Below are 27,175 nucleotides of genomic sequence, written 5' to 3'. Positions count from 1 at the left end.
ACTTGTGTTTTCACCAATTTTGTACTCTGTGAAGTATTTTATTTAATTTTCTTTTCCAAACTGATTCTCAAAATTTTGCACATGTTAACTTTTTTTTTAGGGGGGGGGGGATAAATTTGTACATTAGGTTCACCTCCACAAATTTTCTTTAGAATGACTACTTTTACTGGTTTTCAACTATGCTGATTAAGAAAATCTCGGTCAAATTTTCTTGAGAAAAGTACTTATAGAGATATAAAGACCTATATTATGCATTGTAATTCACTGGCATGCACACGCGATAAATCTACTTCTCTCCTACCAACACTGCCACCCCCAATTTTGTTTTTAACATTTGTCGGTGAGGATGCTGACAACGATTATCACGGTTACATTTGGGGGAATTATCCCCTACCCCCAAGGGGTTTGTCTACTCCGAAAACCGTTCTTTACATGGGAATGTTGGGAGTATCTATTACCAATGCCGTTTTTAAGATGGGGAGGTTGATGATGTCTATTCTGAAAGCCATTCTTTCCCTGGGGAGTTTGGGATGTCTTAACATGACAAGAAAGAAGTGAAGTGAAAAAAGTCGTAATTGTTTTGTTTTACGTTAAAAAAGACAACATAAAACTGGAATTATAAATAATAAAGATTCCAAAAGAAGAGGCCAAAACATTTAGGTTCAGTTTATTTTAATTCTTTATACATCCTTTTGTTAGCTTTTATATTTACTAGCCTGGATGGCCGGCATTGCCTGAGTGTTTGGAGGTGTGTATTAAGCAAAAAAAAAAAAAGTGGTAGTAGGCAGGCAGGCTCGAACTCATGACGCGAAGGCAGAAAAGAAAGTGAAAGAAAATCTTATGTCTTAATGCTACTTCATGACATGACTGGAAGTTCGGAATGTTAAAATTTGGCAAAGTCAATTCAACCAATACAATGATTTCTAAAAATGGCTTGCAAAAAATTAACGCCTCCTTGGAGGAAACTGTCCAATTGAGGGTGAAGGAATTAATGTTTTTAGCCAATTTTTTGATATTTGTCATCTGAGACGTCGAGCTTCAAAATGATACTGATCTTGTAAAAATCTGTCGCCTCTGTCGAAAGTTTTAGGCAGACATACAAACATACATACATACATATATTTAAACAGACAGGTGAGATTTATATTATAGACTAGCCTGGGTGCCCGGCATTGCTTGGATGTTTGGAGGTTTTTGTTGAGCAAAAAAAACAACAAAAAAAAAACTTGTAGTAAGCAGGCAGGCTCGAACCCCTGATGCGAAGGTACAAAAGAAAGTGGAGGTGTGTGTAAGGGTGTTGTCGAGTACAAAAAAAAAAAAATAGGAGTAGTAAGCAGCTTGAATCAGTAACATGCCAGAGGAAAAGGAGGTGAAAAAACAAACTGTCTTACCAGTGTGCCTGCCGTGGTTGTGACGTCACGGGAGGTCGAAATAACACATTTTAAGCGACGTCGTGAACGTGAGGGTTGAATGACTTGCAAAAATGTCAGTGAAAAAAATCGACCCTCCAATCGAGGGTGAAAGAATTAATGTTTTTCGGCCAATTTTTCGAGATTTGTCGTCTGAGACGTCGAGCTTCAAAATGATACCAATCTCGTGAAAATCCGTCACCTCTATCAAAAGTTTTAGGCAGATATGCATACATACATTTAAACAGACAGGTGAGATTTATATTATAGATGTATAAAATACATTTATGTATAAAACATGATTATTCATGTATGTGCTAACAAATCTATTATTATCTATTTGTGATTTTTTTTTATGAGATTGATAATTTATATGATTTGGAACTACAGTTCTCTTGATTGTTATAAGTCATTATGTTTGGACAAGACAACCTCCAACTTTCTTCAAGTGATGATTGGTGGTCATGTACATGTCGAAATGTGAATATTACAAATAAACTGAGAATAGTAGTACAAATAATAATAAATTGTTTTTAAAACACTTTTTTTTCTTTTTACTTCTAGAAATCTTTTTTTTTTCTTTTTACTTCTAGAAATCTTTTTTTTTTCTTTTTACTTCTAGAAATCTTTTTTTTTTCTTTTTACTTCTAGAAATCTTTTTTTTTTCTTTTTACTTCTAGAAATCTTTTTTTTTTCTTTTTACTTCTAGAAATCTTTTTTTTTCTTTTTACTTCTAGAAATCTTTTTTTTTTCTTTTTACTTCTAGAAATCTGGAAATTTGTTTGTCAGAAGTTTCCAACTGTGATCTTTTTATCGGCATTTTGGGTGAGCGCTATGGATGGATTCCATCTGCCAAAGAAATCCCATCATCCCCGGAGTTTGATTGGATCCGAGATCATCCAAATAAAAATGCTTCCATCACTGAATTGGAAATGCACTTGGGAGCATTGTCACAACCGACAAAAAGAAACGCCTTCTTTTTCTTCAGAGACAATGAATTTGAAACGTACGTCGGAGTTTGTCCATTCATTATGATCAGTCATAATTGGATTTTATGATGTTTCAATAAGACAAAGCAAACATCTTTAGTTCAGATGTGATTTCTCAAAGAGATGATGTAAAATAAATTCATATTTTATATACTATATTGCTTGCGAGTATTTTTACTTTCATTTTTTATTTAATCAAATTATCATTTTTAAATAGGAATTGGAAAGTAATGAATTATTACAGTATTTGTTGGTCATTGAACAAAATTTTGAATTAATTTAATGTTTAATCTTTTCTATTTCTAAAATGATTGAAATATAAATAACTTCCAAAACTTTAAATCTTTTAATTAAATGAGGATTTCCTAAGAAATTTAAAGCGAAAACTATTCAACAGTTTAAATGATTCTAAATTCTTTTTCGATTTCAACTATTAACAAAAGATAAAAATGTTCGACTTGTTTACATCATTTGCAGTCAAGTTAATACTTTGTTTTGGTTCTCATATTTTAAATAGTTGAGCTATGAGTATTCACTTTGTTTTCAATCTTAGGGATGTTCCCAAGCATTACCTCCAGTATTTTACAGCTGAAAATAGCGATAATTATGAAATGATGTACACTTTGAAGCAGAAAATCCGAAACAGTGGTTTTGAAGTATTTGATGGGTAAGTGGTTTTTCATTTTGCCCCTCATTCATTTGTATGTTTTACTATTTTGACCAGATGAAATGTGATCGTGAATAAATCACAACTAGAGATTTTTTCAATGTTGCAAGTTAAACTAAAAAGCAAAAAAAAAAAAAGTATTCGAGCAAAATAGTCACAGATCTTTGCTTGAAAATCAATTATTTTTTTAAGTAGCATCGTTTGGGAGTCTGTTTACTTTCATTTTTGTCTGCCTGTCAGCTGGGTCACGAATTTGCTGACTACAATCTATACAAAAGTTTCTTTATTTGCACCTCTTTCTCTTAAGCCCATTTTTATTATTTTCCAGCACTCTAACCACTGAGCTTTCATAATTGATAACTCTTTCATAATTGATAACTCCTGGTAAAAGTAATAAAAATGTTATGGTAAAATTATTTCAATATTGCAGTCATTTTTTTTTGTTGGAATTAAAATAATCTTGTAATTTTTTATTTTAATTCATGTGCTCATCATCATCATCATCATCATCGGGTGGATGATGCTATTTTTTGTGTGCTTAAAATATTTCCTAATCCTCTTTTTCTTTTGTCAGGTATCCCGCGGAATGGGGAGGTATTGCTGAAGGAAAAGCTTTTGTTTCTGGTTTGGAGGAATTTGGCAAACGTGTATTTAATCAGATTAAAAATGCAGTGGAAAAATTATTTGATTCTCACAATGTAAATATTATATATTTTTTTTCTCAGTTAATTTGAATTTGAATTTTGTGACAAAAATGAGTAAAATTTCATTTTTTTTAATAATTTCTATAAAACTAACAATTATGGCAAAGATATTAATGATTTGCATATTTTGATAATAACTCATGTCACAATAATTAGAATGTCTATTCCTTTGTCAGAAGGCCTAAGTTTAATCATACCAAAGACTTTAAAAATAGTACTTGATGCCGCCTTGCTAAACACTCAGTGTTATACGGTGTGGATCAAGTGTAAGTGGAACAATTCAAGGAAAGGAGTGTTGATGTATTAGCCAATGAAATAAGAGATTTTGGATCGCCATTGAATATGATCCATTTATATTTTTATTAATTATCTGATATTTAATGACTCAAGTATTTAAGCGCTGCCTTAAGGAGAAGTGCTTTCCGACTCCCTCGAAGACCTCTTCAGTTTGCCCTATATTTAAGAATTCAGGTGATAAGTCATCTCCCTCTCAATACAGACCTATAAGTCTCCTGTGTGTTATGAGTAAGTTGCTGGAATCCATATTAAATAGAGAAATAGTCAACCACCTCAGCAGGAATAACCTTCTTAGTGACGCACAATATGGTTTCCGCTCTGCAAGATCTACCGCAGATGTGCTGACGGTTATATCCCACAGTATAAGTGAATCTCTTGACAAAGGCTTCCTTTCTAGGGCAATTGCTCTTGACATATCAAAGGCCTTTGACAAGGTATGGCATAAGGGTCTACTTCACAAGATTTCCAGCTACGGTATAACGGAAAATGTTTTCTCAATCATTAAATCATTTCTCTCCGATAGGCTCATAAGAGTAGTGGTCGATGGACAAAAATCGGAGGCCTGCAATATAAATGCTGGAGTCCCCCAGGGGTCAATCCTGGGCCCAACTCTCTTCCTGATCTACATCAATGACCTCCCTAAACACATACTTAAATCATTCGTTGACATCTATGCTGATGACACAACCATCTATGGCAACACATCAAAGTCTGTAAATGACAAAGTTCTCTCTGATTCTCTCTCCTCTGATCTCGAGCGCGTGGTTCAGTGGGGAAAGATGTGGCTGGTTACCTTTAATGCATCCAAAACCAAACTCCTATCCTTACATCATCAACGCTCTGATCCCCAGCTGGCATCAATTGTGATGGATGGCTCTCGTCTGGGTGAGGCTCCGTGTTTTGACAAGTTTCTGGGTTTGACCTTTACTCCTGATCTGAAATGGAACACGTACATCAAGTCTGTTGCCAAGGTCGCTGGAAAGATCGTGGGATCCTTCTACCACTCCAGAAGATATCTCACTAATGATGCAATTCTCTATCTATATAAAAGCCAAGTACGTCCAAGGATGGAATACTGTTGCCATATCTGGGCAGGAGCTGCTAAAAACAGCCTATCATGCCTTGACAGAGTACAAAATAGACTTCGTGGCTTAGTGGGGGGTGCCCTTTTCTCTACCCTGCAACCTCTCTCCCACAGAAGAGACGTTGCGAGCCTGTCCTTGTTTTATCGTTATTTCCATGGCAGATGCTCGTCTGAACTCCAATCTCTGGTCCCCCCTCGCCAATCTTTCACGAAAAACACCCGTCTAGCTGAATCCACTGTGAAAAATTTCCCCCACTCTATATCTGTGCCTAAATCAAAACGCGGATTCCATGAACAAAGCTTCTTTCTTAGAACTGCACGCCTGTGGAACTCTGTTCCGTCTGCCTGCTTCCCTCCGGACTACAACTTGGATGTCTTCAAGTCCAATGTTAACAAATTCCTAATGAACCGCCCCCTTAAGTAAACACTTCAGCAAATCTCCTCACTAACTTAATGTACTTGCAATAACCCTTATCCCTGAGTGGCTTCCGGGCCTTGATAAGTGGTGATCACTGTGTAAAAAAAAAAAAAAGTATTAATGGTCTGTAAGTTAATGGCTGCATATTAAGTAAATTATATGTTCCACAATTGCTTCCTTTATCTATTTCTATAATTGACTGTTAATGATAATACATGTATGCAAGGTTTAATAATATTAAGAAAACTATGTGTCTTTCTTTTTCTGTAAAAATAAGATTGTCATTAAATATTCTTTAAAAAAAATGAATTAATTTATTTAAAATTATAATAACTAGATGTGTATTAAAGTTACATGAAAATAAAAAGAATGCAAAAAATCAGTTTTTAAAATCAAAATGGGGCAGCAGAATTTGATTTTAGACTAATTCATCTGAAAATGGGTAAAGTCAAAATGTTTTTACCTTAGCACAAGAAGTTAATTTTCAATTTCTTTTTTGTTTGCATTTCATGTTTATCAATTGGGCAATCTACTTTTAAAACTGAGTGGGGAACGTGAATAAGCATATCATTTCACAGAGTTTATGAGCCAATCATTTATTGACCTAAATTTTAATGGTTTATAGATGAATGGGTGCAGTTTTAATGGCTTATGGATTCATGGAAAGTGAAGAACTCTCTTAAGAAAATGAATTACTTTATAATGAGCTCCAGAAAATTATAATGAACTCTGTTACAGTTGGAGCAACAAACATCAAGACTCTCACTTCTGATTTGATAAGTCTATTGAATCAAGAGGAATCTTTAATTCTAGATCAAAGTATCGCCAACTTTTATAGTTTGCGTGTGTGACTGTGTGGTGGAGAAATGAATGAAGTTGAGTTAAGGTTTATAATCATGCAGAGATCTCTCACTCGCAATGTTATACCGCTATAATACAGAGAAATAAAGGAATATGAAAAATAGATATAACCACTACAAAGGTTTTATATATATTAAAATATGTAAAATTCACAAAAGAAAGTGAGGTGAAATCTTTACAATTTAATTTATTTCTCAGATGAGTGTTAAAAAGATTTTCTGATGAGAAAATAGATTAAAAGTGATTTTTTTAAATGTATTTGCTACGATTTTAGTGAAGATCTTGTCAAAAAAGTTGCTAACAAATAAACACAGGTAAAGGTTACTATCATTTGCCATGAAAATGCATTTATCATCTATTTCAATAAAATACTAGTACATGTGTACTGTATGCAAAACAAGCATTAAACAGAATATGATGATTCCTTGTGTTTTCTTTCCTCTTACACGTTATTTTTTTTATTCATCAATTATTTATTGAAATAAAAAATATCATAATGTAAAGTATTAAAATAAACTTTAAAGACAATCCTACTTAAAAAATAATTTAATTACAAAATTAAACCCACTACAATGTATTTCGTTTCTTCGTAACCGTTTTAGTATTAGTTGGGGAAAAAATCGAATTACTTTATGACACTTTGAAATTTGAAATGAATTTGGAAATAGTTAAACTGTTGAATGGAAAGACATTTAAACAAACTTTAAAATTCTTAGCAAATCCTCATTGTATTAAAAATCGAAAATCTTTGAAGCTGTTTACATCGAATACATTTTAATAATATAGATTACCTTTTAGTAACGGTGGAACTTGGGTAGGGCTTCATTTATTTTAGTTAATAATCTAATGATCAAATGTTTTTTTACTTTAAAAACCCCAAAAGAAAATTTGTAAAAAACAATTTAAAAAATTGTTAAAAAAAACTAAAAAAAATGCAACAATACAAATCAAACAATTTTCATGTAAAGCGCATTAAAAATATGTGAACAATATGCATACGTTTTTATTTTACTTCTCATTTTGCTGAAATGCAGCTTGATGGAGCAACTGAAGACGTACATCAAAGATATGTAAAGAAAGAAGCAGAGAAGTTTATTGGCCGCAAACTTTTAGTTAATACATGTCTGAAGATGCTAAGCAGTTTGTCGAGTGGAGTCATCATGATTACAGGCAAACCAGGATTTGGCAAATCTGCACTCATGGTAAGTAGTAATTTCAATCGAAAACTTTATTCATGTTTTGAGAAACCTACATTTTCTCTGATGTATTTTCAATTATTTAAATTGCAAATATGGCAACTGTTAAAATGAAAAAAAGACTAAAAATATGCAAAATAAAAAGGACTTTCACCTTCTTTTATTCAAAATGAACATTTGTAAAAGAAACTATTTCATCGTCTCTGTCTCGATTCCTTAAATATTATATAACAAGAACTTATTTACATTAAACGTAAAAACGACCATATTATAGTCATCTGAGAAGCAGCCACACAGTATTGTGTTCCACTGATGGGCAATTCTGGGAACAAGAAATAATGTTTTATATTATTTACACTGTTGATCCAATGTATCGATTTTTAATTCAATTAAAGAAAATCAATGATAAAAACGTAATTTTTTTGGAGTTAAATTAAATACATTTTAAAATTTTAATCTAACTTTAGTTTTACTTGTTCAATCTAAGTCTACCCCCCCCCATACACTTAAAAAAAGTGAGGTTATCTTTCTGTCAACTGAGAGAAAAGAGCTAAAATAACCCTCTGAACATGAGTTTTGTATAAGTTACTTTTCTGAAAGCAGCCATGTTTAAATATTATTTCATTTCTGTTATTCAGTTTAAGAGTGAAAGTATTAGCAAACAGAAAAAATAAACTTTTTAGACATTTTTCAACTTGGATGAAAATGCATGTGAAATGTATTTAAAACACAATGCTAATTATTGGATATATGAATCCAAAGTTCAACTACTTCACATCAATTATAAAACATTTTCCTAGTTTTATTAAATTTAGGTTTAGCAATAACTATCTTAAGAAAAATGGCACTTAAAAATTTAAGTAGCATCTGTAATATTGCTGTAAAATACAGTCGGTATGCTAACATTATAATTTAATAGATACAAAAACTAGATAAAAAAGCTAATGATGAAAATAGAAGAAAAATAAATATTATTTGGTTCACACTACCATACAATCAGATGATGAAAACTAAACTAAAAAAAATTACTAAAACTATTTAATCTGCTACATTTAATTACTTAAAACTATCTTGCAGTTGCTGCAAGAATTTAGAAATGATCAATAATGGCAGTTATAGAATATTAAATGAGAAAAACACAAAAATAAGATTCAAAGTAAAAGTGACAAATGCAACAAAAATAGAAACAATCCAAATAGAAATAAAGAAAGGTAAAAATGGAGGAAAAAATCTAACTGGAAAATAAGGGTATATCACTCCTTACAAAATAACTAAAATAAGGGTATATTACTCCTTACAAAATAACTAAAATAAGGGTATATTACTCCTTACAAAATAACTGTTTGACAAAAAGCATAAAAAGTCACAAGATATATACTAATAAAAACCTGAATAACAAAAAATATTATATAGAAGAACTCTATTAGATTAAAAAGAAATTATAATAGAAAAGTATATTTGATAAAAAAAACACAGATATAGTACATTATTACTGAACTACTATTAGGAACTTAAAGATAGTTATTGGTTATCGGTAGTTGAATGAAAAATCTTAAGATGGACTGGGTGTTGGAGATATTTATATAATCTGTATAATTTATGCATAAATGAGAAACTGGAAATTTTAAAGGAAAAAGAAATCTTGACCCAGAATTTATTGAAAAGAACACAACTGTTTTTGTGGAATCAATAAAGTGCTTAGATGACAGAAGTTTGTCTTTGATAATGCAAGAAGTTTTGGATGATGACTGCAAAGCATTGACCATATTAAGAGAGCATTATTTATCGAAAGGAAAACCCAAAATTATCTCTTTATATAAAAACTGATGTCTCTAAAATATATAGAAGCCAAGACGATTATAGACTATATTATAAGGGCCAAAACAACGTCAAATTCATTAAAAATGTCTGAATTTTTTTAGCAATAATCTGTTGATAGCCATAGTTTTTAAAGGGTTGCTGGGTGACTTTAAACCATTTACAACCGTTATAACATAAAAAGAAAACCCCAACTCAAAGTAGCATTGATAAGCTGTGAAGAAACAGAAAAGTGATAACAGAAAATAAGAATTGACAAATATCATAAAATTAAAAAATTACACACAAAAAAATAAAAATAAAATTGTACCATTACCACATATAAAAGCATCAACTTTACAAAGGACAATGTTTCTCCTAAGAAAAAGATGAACATTATCTGCTATAATTGTGGACGATCCAATCACAAAAGTTTCCAATGTAGATACAACATTTTCAAAGTGAATTCCATCAAAAATGTGAAGAGTTTCGTTAATGAACATATGTTTTTATTTTCATGTACATTTGACAAATAGTAACAACTTTCTTGTTGATTGTGGGGACAGTTGTGGCCCATGTAATCATGAAAGAATCTGAATGTATCAATTTTGATTAAAGTGTAACCGAGGAAAAGTTGCACAATTATGACCTGTGGTTATGATATGTATTTGGCCTTACGGTTACATATACACACAAAAAACCCAACGGTCCCTTGATCAGACTCCATGTTGTAAGGTTAAAAAAAAGTAGAAGACATACTTACCCAGCAATTCCGAATAGACTGTTCTCGGCACCGTTGTCATTGTTCAAAGAAAGTTTGCTCAGTGAGTTAATATGTTGTTATTCATGATGCGAGGAGGAGAAGGAAAACAAAGCAAACAGAAGCCACACTCGCCGTTACTGTGATGACAACACAAGCCGCCATGTTGACAGTTCAATATTTCAAAACAATTGCAGTACAATCTTGGGTCTATAACAGTGTTAGAATATGTTAGCAATTAATCTTTGTTTCTTTGGGTTTTTTTCTCCTCTTTTTTTCCTTTTCTGAGATTTTCTTTTTTTTTTTTTTTAGATTAAAACTTTTGACATTCTTTTACGATATGTCAAAGAAATATCTTTGTCATTTCGAATTAGTTTAAGGGTCTTGTCTCGAATTTCTAAGTTGCTAATTCAAGGAACGTAGAATATCTTTTACGAAATGGAATCTGCTTACGCCAATTTGAGTTTGTTGCGTCAGTTCCGATTCCATAGACGAACTCTCCCTCTCTGCCAAACTTTGACAGAACTCTGACGGGATTTGACACAACTGCAGAACTGTCAAAAAACGGATCTTCACTGCTGCTTATGCTGAGAATGTGGTCAGACAGAGGCATAAGCTCCTCCCTCAATCGACTAGTCAACAAGTGGCACATTGACTCCCACAGTGGTGGATTGCTCAATTCTCAATACTAACCCAATTGACTCAACGGGCTTTCCAAGGCCAAATATGGTCTCATAACCACGGGTCAAATTTTTATCTCTCTTGGAGTTGACATTTTCTTTTTATCATCGCTTGAAATGACATTTCACTTTTGTGCAGAGATAAACATTTAATAAATAATTTAAAAATAATTCTTTCAATTGAAATCTCAAAGCGAACCGTCTTTTCCCTTTTTGTGTGGAAGATCTTTAACAAACAAGTGAAAATAAATCTCCAACCAAAACAACTGATTCCTCAAGTCACAGCCATCCTGGTCAGTGCGTTCGATTCTATTACTCAGCGGGTCAAAATCATAAGCGAGTTAGCTTTTACCTTTTTATGCCAAAATAAATATGTGATAAAATAATTATTATTTGCTATTCTTGCCGGTCAATGCATTCAATTCTATTACATAACCTCTAAACACACACATCAATCGAAATCTCAAACGAATCAACATTTCCCCCTTTGCCTGGAAACGCACACATATACCAGCCCTGATATTTACTAGTGGACATATTGCTAATGTAAGCAGGGCCTATAGGCATGATGTAATGGAATAACCTAACATCCCTTCATAGATGAAATGAACTATGGATATAGTGACCCTCTCACGTGACTGAGACAGAAAGAAAAACGACAGGAAGTGAATAAGAAAAGATGTCGAGTAACTCTTATGTCACATGTATTCCCTTGTAAATAAACCCCTTTGTCTTTCACCCATAACCCCGTGTTCTTGCTGTATTCTTATTTAACGTAACAATATAACAAGGTATTATGGCAATCAGCTTGGCCTGGGGGTGAATCTCCCAGAACTAGCTACATTAGTGAGACACTAGGGCTCTGTTCAAGCAACAGTGTTACACAAGTTTATCCTCCGAGTTACTTTGTGGAACTAACCGACAGCAGCCGAGTAAACAATATCATGTTAAATATTTTGATGATGCTAAAATCTCCCTAAGAAATCATGAATATGAACTATGTTACTGTTCTGGAAAATTCTCTTTTAATTTTAATTTCAACAGATATATTTTCCATAGGCACAAATAGTAACTTTAGCCCTAATACGTCAAAATTGGTATACCCAAAATGGAACTGTATTCGATATTAAAGAAAATAGAAGATTATATTATTTAGAAAGCGTAGTTCCACCAAAAAGTGCCTGCCATGATTTGCAAACATGGCATAAAATTCTAGGTTACTGGAATATTCCAGATATCAGAAGTTGCTGAATGTAATTGATGGAATGAAAATAAAAACTTCACAAACTGTAATGTTTGTACAGAAGGAAAAATGGCGAAATACCAAAACAAAATGTAGGACAAAAGGTCACCAAAATACTCTTGCTGACGCATTGTGACTTAAATGGTCCCATAGAACCGAGGAGCAGAGAAAAGTTTATGCATTGAATTTTGTCAATGATTGTTCCGTTTTAATAATTGTCTGTTTTTTTTTAAAGAACAAATCTAATGCCCTGCTAGCAACTAAAAAAATTCTTAATTCATATAGCAGTAAAGTGTATTTGCTCTACCAATAAAATGGAATTTACTAATAGAGACTTTGAACATTTATTAATTAACAATAAAATGGAATTTACTAAGAGAGACTTTGAACATTTATTAATTAACAATAAAATGGAATTAACTAATGATGGCTTTGAACATTTATTAATTAACAATAAAATGGAATTTACTAAGAGAGACTTTGAACATTTATTAATTAACAAGAAAATGGAATTTACTAATAGAGACTTTTAACATTTATTAATTAACCATAAAATGGAATTTACTAAGAGAGACTTTGAACATTTATTAATCAACAATAAAATGGAATTTACTGAGAGACTTTTAACATTTATTAATTAACAATAAAATGGAATTTACAAATAGAGACTTTGAACATTTATTAATTAACAATAAAATGGAATTTACAAATAGAGACTTTGAACATTTATTAATTAACAATAAAATGGAATTAACTAAGAGACTTTTAACAATTATTAATTAACAATAAAATGGAATTTACAAATAGAGACTTTGAACATTTATTAATTAACAATAAAATGGAATTTACAAATACAGACTTTGAACATTTATTAATTAACAATAAAATGGAATTTACTAATAGAGACTTTGAACATTTATTAATTAACAATAAAATGGAATTTACTAATTGAGACTTTGAACATTTATTAATTAACAATAAAATGGAATTTACTCATAGTCTTTGAACATTTATTAATTAACAATAAAATGGAATTAACTAATAATGGCTTTGAACATTTATTTATTAACAATAAAATGGAATTTACTAATAGAGACTTTGAACATTTATTAATTAACAATAAAATGGAATTTGCTAATAGACTTTTAACATTTATTAATTAACAATAAAATGGAATTTACAAATAGAGACTTTGAACATTTATTAATTAACAATAAAATGGAATTTACTAATAGAGACTTTGAACATTTTTCAATTAACAATAAAATGGAATTTACTAAGAGTGACTTTGAACATTTATTAATTGACAATGAAATGGAATTTACTAATAGAGAATTTGAACATTTATTAATTAACAATAAAATGGAATTTCATAATCGAGACTTTGGACATTTATTAATTAACAATAAAATGGAATTTACTAAAAGAGACTTTGAACATTTGTTAATTAACAATTAAATTGAATTTACTAATTGAGACTTTGGACATTAATTAATTAACAATAAAATGGAATTTACTAATTGAGACTTTGAACATTTATTAATTAACAATAAAATGGAATTTACTAATAGAAAATTTGAACATTTATTAATTGACAATAAAATGGAATTTACTAATAGAAAATTTGAACATTTATTAATTGACAATGAAATGGAATTTACTAATAAAGAATTTGACATTTATTAATTAACAATAAAATGGAATTTACTAATAGAAAATTTGAACATTTATTAATTAACAATAAAATGGAATTTACTAATAGAGACTTTTTACATTTATTAATTAACAATAAAATGGAATTTCATAATCGAGACTTTGAACATTTATTAATTAACAATAAAATGGAATTTACTAAGAGAGACTTTGAACATTTATTAATTAACAATTAAATTGAATTTACTAATAGAGACTTTGGACATTTATTAATTAACAATGAAATGGAATTTACTAATAGAGAATTTGAACATTTATTTATTAACAATAAAATGGAATTTACTAATAGAAACTGTGAACATCTATTAATTAACAATAAAATGGAATTTACTAATAGAAACTGTTAACATCTATTAATTAACAATAAAATGGAATTTACTAATAGAGACTTTGAACATTTATTAATTAACAATAAAATGGAATTTACTAAGAGAGACTTTGAACATTTATTAATTAACAATAAAATTGAATTTCATAATCGAGACTTCGGACATTTATTAATTAACAATAAAATTAAATTTACTAATAGAGACTTTGAATTAATTAACAATAAAATGGAATTTACTAATAGAAACTTTGAACATCTATTAATTGACAATGAAATGGAATTTACTAATAGAAAATTTGAACATTTATTTATTAACAATAAAATGGAATTTAATAATCGAGAATTTGAACATTTATTAATTAACAATAAAATGGAATTTACTAATTGAGACTTTGAACATTTATTAATTTACAATAGAATGGAATTTACCAATAGAAACTGTGAACATCTATTAATTAACAATAAAATGGAATTTACTAATAGAGACTTTGAACATTTATTAATTAAGAATAAAATGGAATTGACTAATAGTGGCTTTCAACATTTATTAATTAACTATAAAATGGAATTTATTAATAGACTTTGAACATTTATTAATTAACAAGAAAATGTAATTTATTAATAGAGACTTTGGACATTTATTAATTAACAATAAAATTGAATTTACTAATAGAGACTTTGAAAATTTATTAATTAACAATAAAATGGAATTAACTAATAGTGGCTTTGAACATCTATTAATTAACGATAAAATGGAATTTACTAATAGAGACTTTGGACATTTATTAATTAACAATAAAATGGAATTTACTAATTGAGACTTTGGACATTTATTAATTAACAATAAAATGGAATTTAATAATCGAGAATTTGAACATTTATTAATTAACAATAAAATGGAATTTACTAATTGAGACTTTGAACATTTATTAATTTACAATAAAATGGAATTTACTAATAGAAACTTTGAACATCTATTAATTAAGAATAAAATGGAATTGACTAATAGTGGCTTTCAACATTTATTAATTAACTATAAAATGGAATTTATTAATAGACTTTGAACATTTATTAATTAACAAGAAAATGTAATTTATTAATAGAGACTTTGGACATTTATTAATTAACAATAAAATTGAATTTACTAATAGAGACTTTGAAAATTTATTAATTAACAATAAAATGGAATTTACTAATAGTCTTTGAACATCTTATAATTAACAATAAAATGGAATTAACTAATAGTGGCTTTGAACATCTATTAATTAACGATAAAATGGAATTTACTAATAGAGACTTTGGACATTTATTAATTAACAATAAAATGGAATTAACTAATAGTGGCTTTTAACATTTATTAATTAACAATAAAATGGAATTTACTAATAGAGACTTTGAACATTTAATAATTAACAATAAAATGGAATTTACTAATAGAGACTTTGAACATTTAATAATTAACAATAAAATGGAATTTACTAATTGAGACTTTGAACATTTATTAATTAACAATAAAATGGAATTTACTAATTGAAACTTTGAACATTTATTAATTAACAATAAAATGGAATTTACAAATAGAGAGTTTGAACATTTATTAATTAACAATAAAATGGAATTTACAAATAGAGAGTTTGAACATTTATTAATTAACAATAAAATGGAATTTACAAATAGAGACTTTGAACATTTATTAATTAACAATAAAATGGAATTTACTAATTGAGACTTTGAACATTTATTAATTAACAATAAAATGGAATTTACTAATTGAGACTTTGAACATTTATTAATTAACAATAAAATGGAATTTACTAATTGAGACTTTGAACATTTATTAATTAACAATGGTCTCTATTGAGAAATACGCTCCTTATTCATCTTACCTAAATGGAACTACTGAAAGATCATTGCGGACCCTTTTGAAATGGCAATATATTTATTTAGTGTATGAAAACTCCCTCAAAATCCGTGGACGTATGAAGTAATAGCTGCTGCATATATATAAACCACTGGTCTTCTAACAAAAGTCTATCTAAAACTGAATCCAAATGAAAATTTTGGCAGTAAAAAAAAAAAAAAAAAATTACGTAGAAGGCATATATTTTGCTCGACTTCTTTTGCATTCATAGACAAGAAAGCAAATTAAATATTAAAAGTGAATGCGTTATATTTCTAAGCTGTGACCTACCGCATATTTTTTCCCAGACAAAAATGCAATAAAACGAATTCAATGTGTAAAATTTAATTTCAAAAACGAAAATCAACTATATGAAGACGACAAATTAATATTTCTCTAAATTCATGCATAAAGTGACGACACGGAAGTCGACTCCAATGCAGACAGAAATATTAATAATGATGAGAAAGTTGAAAATATGTCAGAATGGCATGCAAAAAGAAATAGAAGAACCATTTTTTTTAGTAGCTGACAATTTTGAAAATTATCAATTATTGCTATTCCATGAGAAATGTGCCAAAAAGCTGTATCAATGCAATTAATTAAAAAAATTGTCAGCAATGGAAAATGTCAATGAAACTTGAAATAGATGCGTTAACAGAAAATATTCAAAGAATAAAAGTGTAATTTCTTCACGAAGCATCAGGCATTGAACAGTATAAGGCAAGATTTGTTGCTAAAAGATATTTTCAAATTCATGGCATGTAATATTGTAATAAAACATGTTGGTGTTATGTGTATTCGGTGAAATAAGACGTCTTCCTCCTTTGCGGTACTACTACTTTTTTTTTTTTTGCTCAACACACACCTTCAAACACCCGGGCAATACCGAGCACCCAGGCTAGTTTACTTATGAAAAAGGAATTATTAAGATGAATCAATCAAGGTACATTGACAAAATCCTATTAAAGTTTGGAAGTAAGATTTCAGAAAATGTGCTACACCGGTTGAAAATGATACAAACAAAAATATGAATCCAGAATCTGAAATAATGATAAACTATATCAAGAGATCATAGGATGTTTTATATATTCAATGGCAGCCACAAGACCCGAATAATGTTACATAGTAACAAAACTGTCACAAAAATTATAAAGACTGACAAAGATTTAAACAGGGCTAAACAAGTCTTTTGTTATTTAAATGGAACCAAAAAACAATCTTTAGTTTTTAGAAAATCTTCACATTCCCTCAGTTCGAGGTGATGCGAAGATTCAGAATAGAGAAACGATGAAGATCGAAAAAGTCAAACTGGATATTGTTTCAGACTATCAAAAGACAGGCCTATTATTTCATGGAAATCTAGGAAGCAGTAAAGTACTTTCTCATTATATCAAAAAATGGGGGCTGTTGCAATATTTTTTATATAATTACAGGGTATGATTCCAAAACGTTAGAAGGTTCTATTTATAGACAGGGGTGATAAAGAACTGACCAATTAAATGGAACATCTACTAGCAACCAACCAGTAACCGAAAATACTCCATAAAATATACCGGATCTTTTAAATTCCCACACATAATTTTTCAAATTTTCGTTTTAACTTTTATAATTCAAGATTTCTACAGAAATCCTATTCTTCATTTGGAATTCATTATTGAAATGAGTTTTATTTATGAACTAGCGGGGGTGTTTGTAGGTGTGTGTGGTGTTAAATAAAAAAGAACCCGGGGGGGGGGGCTGTAGGAGCGAACCCGAAGCCCTGAGGCGAAGTTTGAAAATAAAATCGGCTAGCCAGAGTTAGTGAAAGATGTTTGCATTTATTTAAGTAAGAATCAAAATGAGAGGTGCACGGCCGGAAGTCGTTAAGCGTTACGACTACGACGTAGGTTTGTTTGTTATAAGCGAAGTAAAAAAGAAAACACCGTTAACACTTAAGCGGGGCAAAAAAACACAAAAAAACTAACGTAAAGCAAACGAACGATGAAAACAGAAAAACGAACACGTGAAAAATGGCTTAAATAAGCCTGTTTCGATATTAAAATTTAAAAAATCGGTGGGTACCCGGGTGTTTTTGGGTGTCGCTAAGAATAAGCGAATTAAAAAAAAATCAGAAAAACGAATGTTACGTGAAAAATAGCTTAAATAACACTGATTCAATATTTAAATTTAAAAAATCGAAAAAAAACAAAAACATCTCACACCACGATTCGAACCCAAAACGTTTATATAATGAACCAACGCCTTAACCAACTGAGCTAAAGTGACGTACATTAATTTTGTTTGGTTTTTCAACTATTTAAAGTAAATCAGGTCACGACGTGATCTGACGCATGCGTAGTATCGGTCATTGTCATCAGAGGACCGTTTTTATTGACCCCCCGCTGTCGAAAATTGTTGATTTCGGGGTGAAAAAGTGAACGTTTTTGGCCAATTTTTCGATATTTTTCGAGAAAAGATGGAGCTTCGATGTGATACCGAGTTTGTGAATTTTCGTCGCGTCTGTTGAAAGTTTTTAGCAGACATCCAAACATACATACATACATTTTCGCTTTTATATATATAGATTTATTTTTTATTGCAGACTATTATCCTCATCTTTCTTAGATGTTATTTCACAATGTTTCGACCAACTATTCCTCTGGCCTTCATCAGGTGGTAACGGCGACTGGATAGGAACTTCGGATCTCCTAACTGCATTCTCAGCAATTACTGTCATTCATAGTTGTTGTCATCTCAGCACGGTTTTGGCCACGTAAGCCTCTGGCTGGCTTTGGGTAGGATTGAACCCGCTATCTTCAGACAATTCTCACCATAGAGATTCAACAACTATGGATGGCAGCAATTCTCACCTGGAACCTTATAGACTATGGATGGCAATAATTGCTGAGAATGCAGTTGGGAGATTCAGAATTCCTATCCTGTCGCGGTTACCACCTGATGAAGGCCAGGGGAATAGTTGCTCGAAACGTTGTGAAACAACATCTAAAAAAGATGGGGATAATAGTCCGCAATAAATTAATAAATAATACTCATCTCAATAATGAATTCCAATTAAAATAATATATATACCATTCGTTACGGACCCGATCATAGATCAGATAATGCATAAACATGGACTTATAAGACCAAAAAGTTCAACCTTGATCACCCTTTGGGGCCCGTGGCGCAGTGGATAGAGATGTTGAATCTCTACGGTTCCAGATGGACATTATCTGAAGATAGCGGTTTCAATCCTACCCAAAGCCGGCCAAAGGCTTACTTGGCCAAAACCGTGGTGAGATGACAACAACTATGGATGGCAGTAATTGCAGTGGATGCAGTTGGGAGATTCGAAGTTCCTATCCCATTGCCGTTACCACCTGACGAAGGCCAGAGGAATAGTTGGCCGAAACGTCGTGAAAGAACAACTAAGAAAAATGAGAATAATAGTCTGCAATAAATAAATTAATGTACTTAGTTTTTTTACTCTCTGATCTGCTGGGACAGCGAAATCTATCTTTTCTTCTTAATGTACTTAGTGCTCCTACAGTAATTTTTTCATTTGTTTTTGATTTTTTATCCTTGTTTTTTACTCTCTGATCTGCTGGGACAGCGAAATCTATCTTTTCTTCTTAATGTACTTAGTGCTCCTACAGTAATTTTTTCATTTGTTTTTGATTTTTTATCCTTGTTTTTTTACTCTCTGATCTGCTGGGACAGCGAAATCTATGTTTTCTTCTTAATGTACTTAGTGCTCCTACAGTAATTTTTTCATTTGTTTTTGATTTTTTATCCTTGTTTTTTTATTCTCTGATCTGCTGGGACAGCGAAATCTATCTTTTCTTCTTAATGTACTTAGTGCTCCTACAGTAATTTTTTCATTTGTTTTTGATTTTTTATCCTTGTTTTTTTATTCTCTGATCTGCTGGGACAGCGAAATCTATCTTTTCTTCTTAATGTACTTAGTGCTCCTACAGTAATTTTTTCATTTGTTTTTGATTTTTTATCCTTGTTTTTTACTCTCTGATCTGCTGGGACAGCGAAATCTATCTTTTCTTCTTAATGTACTTAGTGCTCCTACAGTAATTTTTTCATTTGTTTTTGATTTTTTATCCTTGTTTTTTTACTCTCTGATCTGCTGGGACGGCGAAATCTATCTTTTCTTCTTAATGTACTTAGTGCTCCTACAGTAATTTTTTCATTTGTTTTTGATTTTTTATCCTTGTTTTTTTATTCTCTGATCTGCTGGGACAGCGAAATCTATCTTTTCTTCTTAATGTACTTAGTGCTCCTACAGTAATTTTTTCATTTGTTTTTGATTTTTTATCCTTGTTTTTTTATTCTCTGATCTGCTGGGACAGCGAAATCTATCTTTTCTTCTTAATGTACTTAGTGCTCCTACAGTAATTTTTTCATTTGTTTTTGATTTTTTATCCTTGTTTTTTTATTCTCTGATCTGCTGGGACAGCGAAATCTATCTTTTCTTCTTAATGTACTTAGTGCTCCTACAGTAATTTTTTCATTTGTTTTTGATTTTTTATCCTTGTTTTTTTATTCTCTGATCTGCTGGGACAGCGAAATCTATCTTTTCTTCTTAATGTACTTAGTGCTCCTACAGTAATTTTTTCATTTGTTTTTGATTTTTTATCCTTGTTTTTTTACTCTCTGATCTGCTGGGACAGCGAAATCTATCTTTTCTTCTTAATGTACTTAGTGCTCCTACAGTAATTTTTTCATTTGTTTTTGATTTTTTATCCTTGTTTTTTTATTCTCTGATCTGCTGGGACAGCGAAATCTATCTTTTCTTCTTAATGTACTTAGTGCTCCTACAGTAATTTTTTCATTTGTTTTTGATTTTTTATCCTTGTTTTTTTACTCTCTGATCTGCTGGGACAGCGAAATCTATCTTTTCTTCTTAATGTACTTAGTGCTCCTACAGTAATTTTTTCATTTGTTTTTGATTTTTTATCCTTGTTTTTTTATTCTCTGATCTGCTGGGACAGCGAAATCTATCTTTTCTTCTTAATGTACTTAGTGCTCCTACAGTAATTTTTTCATTTGTTTTTGATTTTTTATCCTTGTTTTTTACTCTCTGATCTGCTGGGACAGCGAAATCTATCTTTTCTTCTTAATGTACTTAGTGCTCCTACAGTAATTTTTTCATTTGTTTTTGATTTTTTATCCTTGTTTTTTACTCTCTGATCTGCTGGGACAGCGAAATCTATCTTTTCTTCTTAATGTACTTAGTGCTCCTACAGTAATTTTTTCATTTGTTTTTGATTTTTTATCCTTGTTTTTTACTCTCTGATCTGCTGGGACAGCGAAATCTATCTTTTCTTCTTAATGTACTTAGTGCTCCTACAGTAATTTTTTCATTTGTTTTTGATTTTTTATCCTTGTTTTTTACTCTCTGATCTGCTGGGACAGCGAAATCTATGTTTTCTTCTTAATGTACTTAGTGCTCCTACAGTAATTTTTTCATTTGTTTTTGATTTTTTATCCTTGTTTTTTTATTCTCTGATCTGCTGGGACAGCGAAATCTATCTTTTCTTCTTAATGTACTTAGTGCTCCTACAGTAATTTTTTCATTTGTTTTTGATTTTTTATCCTTGTTTTTTTATTCTCTGATCTGCTGGGACAGCGAAATCTATCTTTTCTTCTTAATGTACTTAGTGCTCCTACAGTAATTTTTTCATTTGTTTTTGATTTTTTATCCTTGTTTTTTTATTCTCTGATCTGCTGGGACAGCGAAATCTATCTTTTCTTCTTAATGTACTTAGTGCTCCTACAGTAATTTTTTCATTTGTTTTTGATTTTTTATCCTTGTTTTTTTATTCTCTGATCTGCTGGGACAGCGAAATCTATCTTTTCTTCTTAATGTACTTAGTGCTCCTACAGTAATTTTTTCATTTGTTTTTGATTTTTTATCCTTGTTTTTTACTCTCTGATCTGCTGGGACAGCGAAATCTATCTTTTCTTCTTAATGTACTTAGTGCTCCTACAGTAATTTTTTCATTTGTTTTTGATTTTTTATCCTTGTTTTTTTATTCTCTGATCTGCTGGGACAGCGAAATCTATCTTTTCTTCTTAATGTACTTAGTGCTCCTACAGTAATTTTTTCATTTGTTTTTGATTTTTTATCCTTGTTTTTTTATTCTCTGATCTGCTGGGACAGCGAAATCTATCTTTTCTTCTTAATGTACTTAGTGCTCCTACAGTAATTTTTTCATTTGTTTTTGATTTTTTATCCTTGTTTTTTTATTCTCTGATCTGCTGGGACAGCGAAATCTATCTTTTCTTCTTAATGTACTTAGTGCTCCTACAGTAATTTTTTCATTTGTTTTTGATTTTTTATCCTTGTTTTTTACTCTCTGATCTGCTGGGACAGCGAAATCTATCTTTTCTTCTTAATGTACTTAGTGCTCCTACAGTAATTTTTTCATTTGTTTTTGATTTTTTATCCTTGTTTTTTTACTCTCTGATCTGCTGGGACAGCGAAATCTATCTTTTCTTCTTAATATACTTAGTGCTCCTACAGTAATTTTTTCATTTGTTTTTGATTTTTTATCCTTGTTTTTTTATTCTCTGATCTGCTGGGACAGCGAAATCTATCTTTTCTTCTTAATGTACTTAGTGCTCCTACAGTAATTTTTTCATTTGTTTTTGATTTTTTATCCTTGTTTTTTACTCTCTGATCTGCTGGGACAGCGAAATCTATCTTTTCTTCTTAATGTACTTAGTGCTCCTACAGTAATTTTTTCATTTGTTTTTGATTTTTTATCCTTGTTTTTTACTCTCTGATCTGCTGGGACAGCGAAATCTATCTTTTCTTCTTAATGTACTTAGTGCTCCTACAGTAATTTTTTCATTTGTTTTTGATTTTTTATCCTTGTTTTTTACTCTCTGATCTGCTGGGACAGCGAAATCTATCTTTTCTTCTTAATATACTTAGTGCTCCTACAGTAATTTTTTCATTTGTTTTTGTATTTTTTATCCTTGTTTTTTACTCTCTGATCTGCTGGGACAGCGAAATCTATGTTTTCTCCTTAATGTACTTAGTGCTCCTACAGTAATTTTTTCATTTGTTTTTGATTTTTTATCCTTGTTTTTTTACTCTCTGATCTGCTGGGACAGCGAAATCTATCTTTTCTTCTTAATGTACTTAGTGCTCCTACAGTAATTTTTTCATTTGTTTTTGATTTTTTATCCTTGTTTTTTTATTCTCTGATCTGCTGGGACAGCGAAATCTATCTTTTCTTCTTAATGTACTTAGTGCTCCTACAGTAATTTTTTCATTTGTTTTTGATTTTTTATCCTTGTTTTTTTATTCTCTGATCTGCTGGGACAGCGAAATCTATCTTTTCTTCTTAATGTACTTAGTGCTCCTACAGTAATTTTTTCATTTGTTTTTGATTTTTTATCCTTGTTTTTTACTCTCTGGACTGCTGGGACAGCGAAATCTATCTTTTCTTCTTAATGTACTTAGTGCTCCTACAGTAATTTTTTCATTTGTTTTTGATTTTTTATCCTTGTTTTTTACTCTCTGATCTGCTGGGACAGCGAAATCTATCTTTTCTTCTTAATGTACTTAGTGCTCCTACAGTAATTTTTTCATTTGTTTTTGATTTTTTATCCTTGTTTTTTACTCTCTGATCTGCTGGGACAGCGAAATCTATCTTTTCTTCTTAATGTACTTAGTGCTCCTACAGTAATTTTTTCATTTGTTTTTGATTTTTTATCCTTGTTTTTTACTCTCTGATCTGCTGGGACAGCGAAATCTATCTTTTCTTCTTAATGTACTTAGTGCTCCTACAGTAATTTTTTCATTTGTTTTTGATTTTTTATCCTTGTTTTTTTACTCTCTGATCTGCTGGGACAGCGAAATCTATCTTTTCTTCTTAATGTACTTAGTGCTCCTACAGTAATTTTTTCATTTGTTTTTGATTTTTTATCCTTGTTTTTTTATTCTCTGATCTGCTGGGACAGCGAAATCTATCTTTTCTTCTTAATGTACTTAGTGCTCCTACAGTAATTTTTTCATTTGTTTTTGATTTTTTATCCTTGTTTTTTTATTCTCTGATCTGCTGGGACAGCGAAATCTATCTTTTCTTCTTAATGTACTTAGTGCTCCTACAGTAATTTTTTCATTTGTTTTTGATTTTTTATCCTTGTTTTTTACTCTCTGATCTGCTGGGACAGCGAAATCTATGTTTTCTTCTTAATGTACTTAGTGCTCCTACAGTAATTTTTTCATTTGTTTTTGATTTTTTATCCTTGTTTTTTTACTCTCTGATCTGCTGGGACAGCGAAATCTATCTTTTCTTCTTAATATACTTAGTGCTCCTACAGTAATTTTTTCATTTGTTTTTGATTTTTTATCCTTGTTTTTTTATTCTCTGATCTGCTGGGACAGCGAAATCTATCTTTTCTTCTTAATGTACTTAGTGCTCCTACAGTAATTTTTTCATTTGTTTTTGATTTTTTATCCTTGTTTTTTTACTCTCTGATCTGCTGGGACAGCGAAATCTATCTTTTCTTCTTAATGTACTTAGTGCTCCTACAGTAATTTTTTCATTTGTTTTTGATTTTTTATCCTTGTTTTTTACTCTCTGATCTGCTGGGACAGCGAAATCTATCTTTTCTTCTTAATGTACTTAGTGCTCCTACAGTAATTTTTTCATTTGTTTTTGATTTTTTATCCTTGTTTTTTACTCTCTGATCTGCTGGGACAGCGAAATCTATCTTTTCTTCTTAATGTACTTAGTGCTCCTACAGTAATTTTTTCATTTGTTTTTGATTTTTTATCCTTGTTTTTTTACTCTCTGATCTGCTGGGACAGCGAAATCTATCTTTTCTTCTTAATGTACTTAGTGCTCCTACAGTAATTTTTTCATTTGTTTTTGATTTTTTATCCTTGTTTTTTACTCTCTGATCTGCTGGGACAGCGAAATCTATCTTTTCTTCTTAATGTACTTAGTGCTCCTACAGTAATTTTTTCATTTGTTTTTTATTTTTTATCCTTGTTTTTTTACTCTCTGATCTGCTGGGACAGCGAAATCTATCTTTTCTTCTTAATGTACTTAGTGCTCCTACAGTAATTTTTTCATTTGTTTTTGATTTTTTATCCTTGTTTTTTACTCTCTGATCTGCTGGGACAGCGAAATCTATCTTTTCTTCTTAATGTACTTAGTGCTCCTACAGTAATTTTTTCATTTGTTTTTGATTTTTTATCCTTGTTTTTTACTCTCTGATCTGCTGGGACAGCGAAATCTATCTTTTCTTCTTAATGTACTTAGTGCTCCTACAGTAATTTTTTCATTTGTTTTTGATTTTTTATCCTTGTTTTTTTACTCTCTGATCTGCTGGGACAGCGAAATCTATCTTTTCTTCTTAATGTACTTAGTGCTCCTACAGTAATTTTTTCATTTGTTTTTGATTTTTTATCCTTGTTTTTTACTCTCTGATCTGCTGGGACAGCGAAATCTATCTTTTCTTCTTAATGTACTTAGTGCTCCTACAGTAATTTTTTCATTTGTTTTTTATTTTTTATCCTTGTTTTTTTACTCTCTGATCTGCTGGGACAGCGAAATCTATCTTTTCTTCTTAATGTACTTAGTGCTCCTACAGTAATTTTTTCATTTGTTTTTGATTTTTTATCCTTGTTTTTTACTCTCTGATCTGCTGGGACAGCGAAATCTATCTTTTCTTCTTAATGTACTTAGTGCTCCTACAGTAATTTTTTCATTTGTTTTTGATTTTTTATCCTTGTTTTTTACTCTCTGATCTGCTGGGACAGCGAAATCTATCTTTTCTTCTTAATGTACTTAGTGCTCCTACAGTAATTTTTTCATTTGTTTTTGATTTTTTATCCTTGTTTTTTACTCTCTGATCTGCTGGGACAGCGAAATCTATCTTTTCTTCTTAATGTACTTAGTGCTCCTACAGTAATTTTTTCATTTGTTTTTGATTTTTTATCCTTGTTTTTTACTCTCTGATCTGCTGGGACAGCGAAATCTATCTTTTCTTCTTAATGTACTTAGTGCTCCTACAGTAATTTTTTCATTTGTTTTTGATTTTTTATCCTTGTTTTTTACTCTCTGATCTGCTGGGACAGCGAAATCTATCTTTTCTTCTTAATGTACTTAGTGCTCCTACAGTAATTTTTTCATTTGTTTTTGATTTTTTATCCTTGTTTTTTACTCTCTGATCTGCTGGGACAGCGAAATCTATCTTTTCTTCTTAATGTACTTAGTGCTCCTACAGTAATTTTTTCATTTGTTTTTGATTTTTTATCCTTTTTTTTTACTCTCTGATCTGCTGGGACAGCGAAATCTATCTTTTCTTCTTAATGTACTTAGTGCTCCTACAGTAATTTTTTCATTTGTTTTTGATTTTTTATCCTTGTTTTTTTACTCTCTGATCTGCTGGGACAGCGAAATCTATCTTTTCTTCTTAATGTACTTAGTGCTCCTACAGTAATTTTTTCATTTGTTTTTTATTTTTTATCCTTGTTTTTTTACTCTCTGATCTGCTGGGACAGCGAAATCTATCTTTTCTTCTTAATGTACTTAGTGCTCCTACAGTAATTTTTTCATTTGTTTTTGATTTTTTATCCTTGTTTTCTTACTCTCTGATCTGCTGGGACAGCGAAATCTATCTTTTCTTCTTAATGTACTTAGTGCTCCTACAGTAATTTTTTCATTTGTTTTTGATTTTTTATCCTTGTTTTTTACTCTCTGATCTGCTGGGACAGCGAAATCTATCTTTTCTTCTTAATGTACTTAGTGCTCCTACAGTAATTTTTTCATTTGTTTTTGATTTTTTATCCTTGTTTTTTACTCTCTGATCTGCTGGGACAGCGAAATCTATCTTTTCTTCTTAATGTACTTAGTGCTCCTACAGTAATTTTTTCATTTGTTTTTGATTTTTTATCCTTGTTTTTTACTCTCTGATCTGCTGGGACAGCGAAATCTATCTTTTCTTCTTAATGTACTTAGTGCTCCTACAGTAATTTTTTCATTTGTTTTTGATTTTTTATCCTTGTTTTTTACTCTCTGATCTGCTGGGACAGCGAAATCTATCTTTTCTTCTTAATGTACTTAGTGCTCCTACAGTAATTTTTTCATTTGTTTTTGATTTTTTATCCT

At 30.5% G+C, this 27,175-nt stretch overlaps 1 protein-coding gene across 3 annotated transcripts in view; it reads left to right on the top strand.

Moving 5' to 3' along the window:
- LOC145246794 (telomerase protein component 1-like) overlaps positions 1-27,175 on the top strand; it is a 715,591-nt gene that overhangs the window by 246,516 nt on the left and 441,900 nt on the right. For all 3 annotated transcript variants that reach the window (XM_080108593.1, XM_080108592.1, XM_080108594.1), the window contains 4 exons: positions 2,176-2,415; positions 2,952-3,065; positions 3,640-3,763; positions 7,464-7,631. In XM_080108593.1, coding sequence (XP_079964719.1) covers positions 2,176-2,415; positions 2,952-3,065; positions 3,640-3,763; positions 7,464-7,631 — 646 coding nt within the window. The remainder of the gene's footprint in view (positions 1-2,175; positions 2,416-2,951; positions 3,066-3,639; positions 3,764-7,463; positions 7,632-27,175) is intronic.

This window comes from Euprymna scolopes, chromosome 24, assembly GCF_053919585.1.
Source record: "Euprymna scolopes isolate OS-2025 chromosome 24, ASM5391958v1, whole genome shotgun sequence".
Taxonomy (NCBI): domain Eukaryota; kingdom Metazoa; phylum Mollusca; class Cephalopoda; order Sepiida; family Sepiolidae; genus Euprymna; species Euprymna scolopes.
The sequence above is the reverse complement of the archived record's forward strand: the minus strand, read 5'-3'. Positions and strand labels throughout refer to the sequence as shown.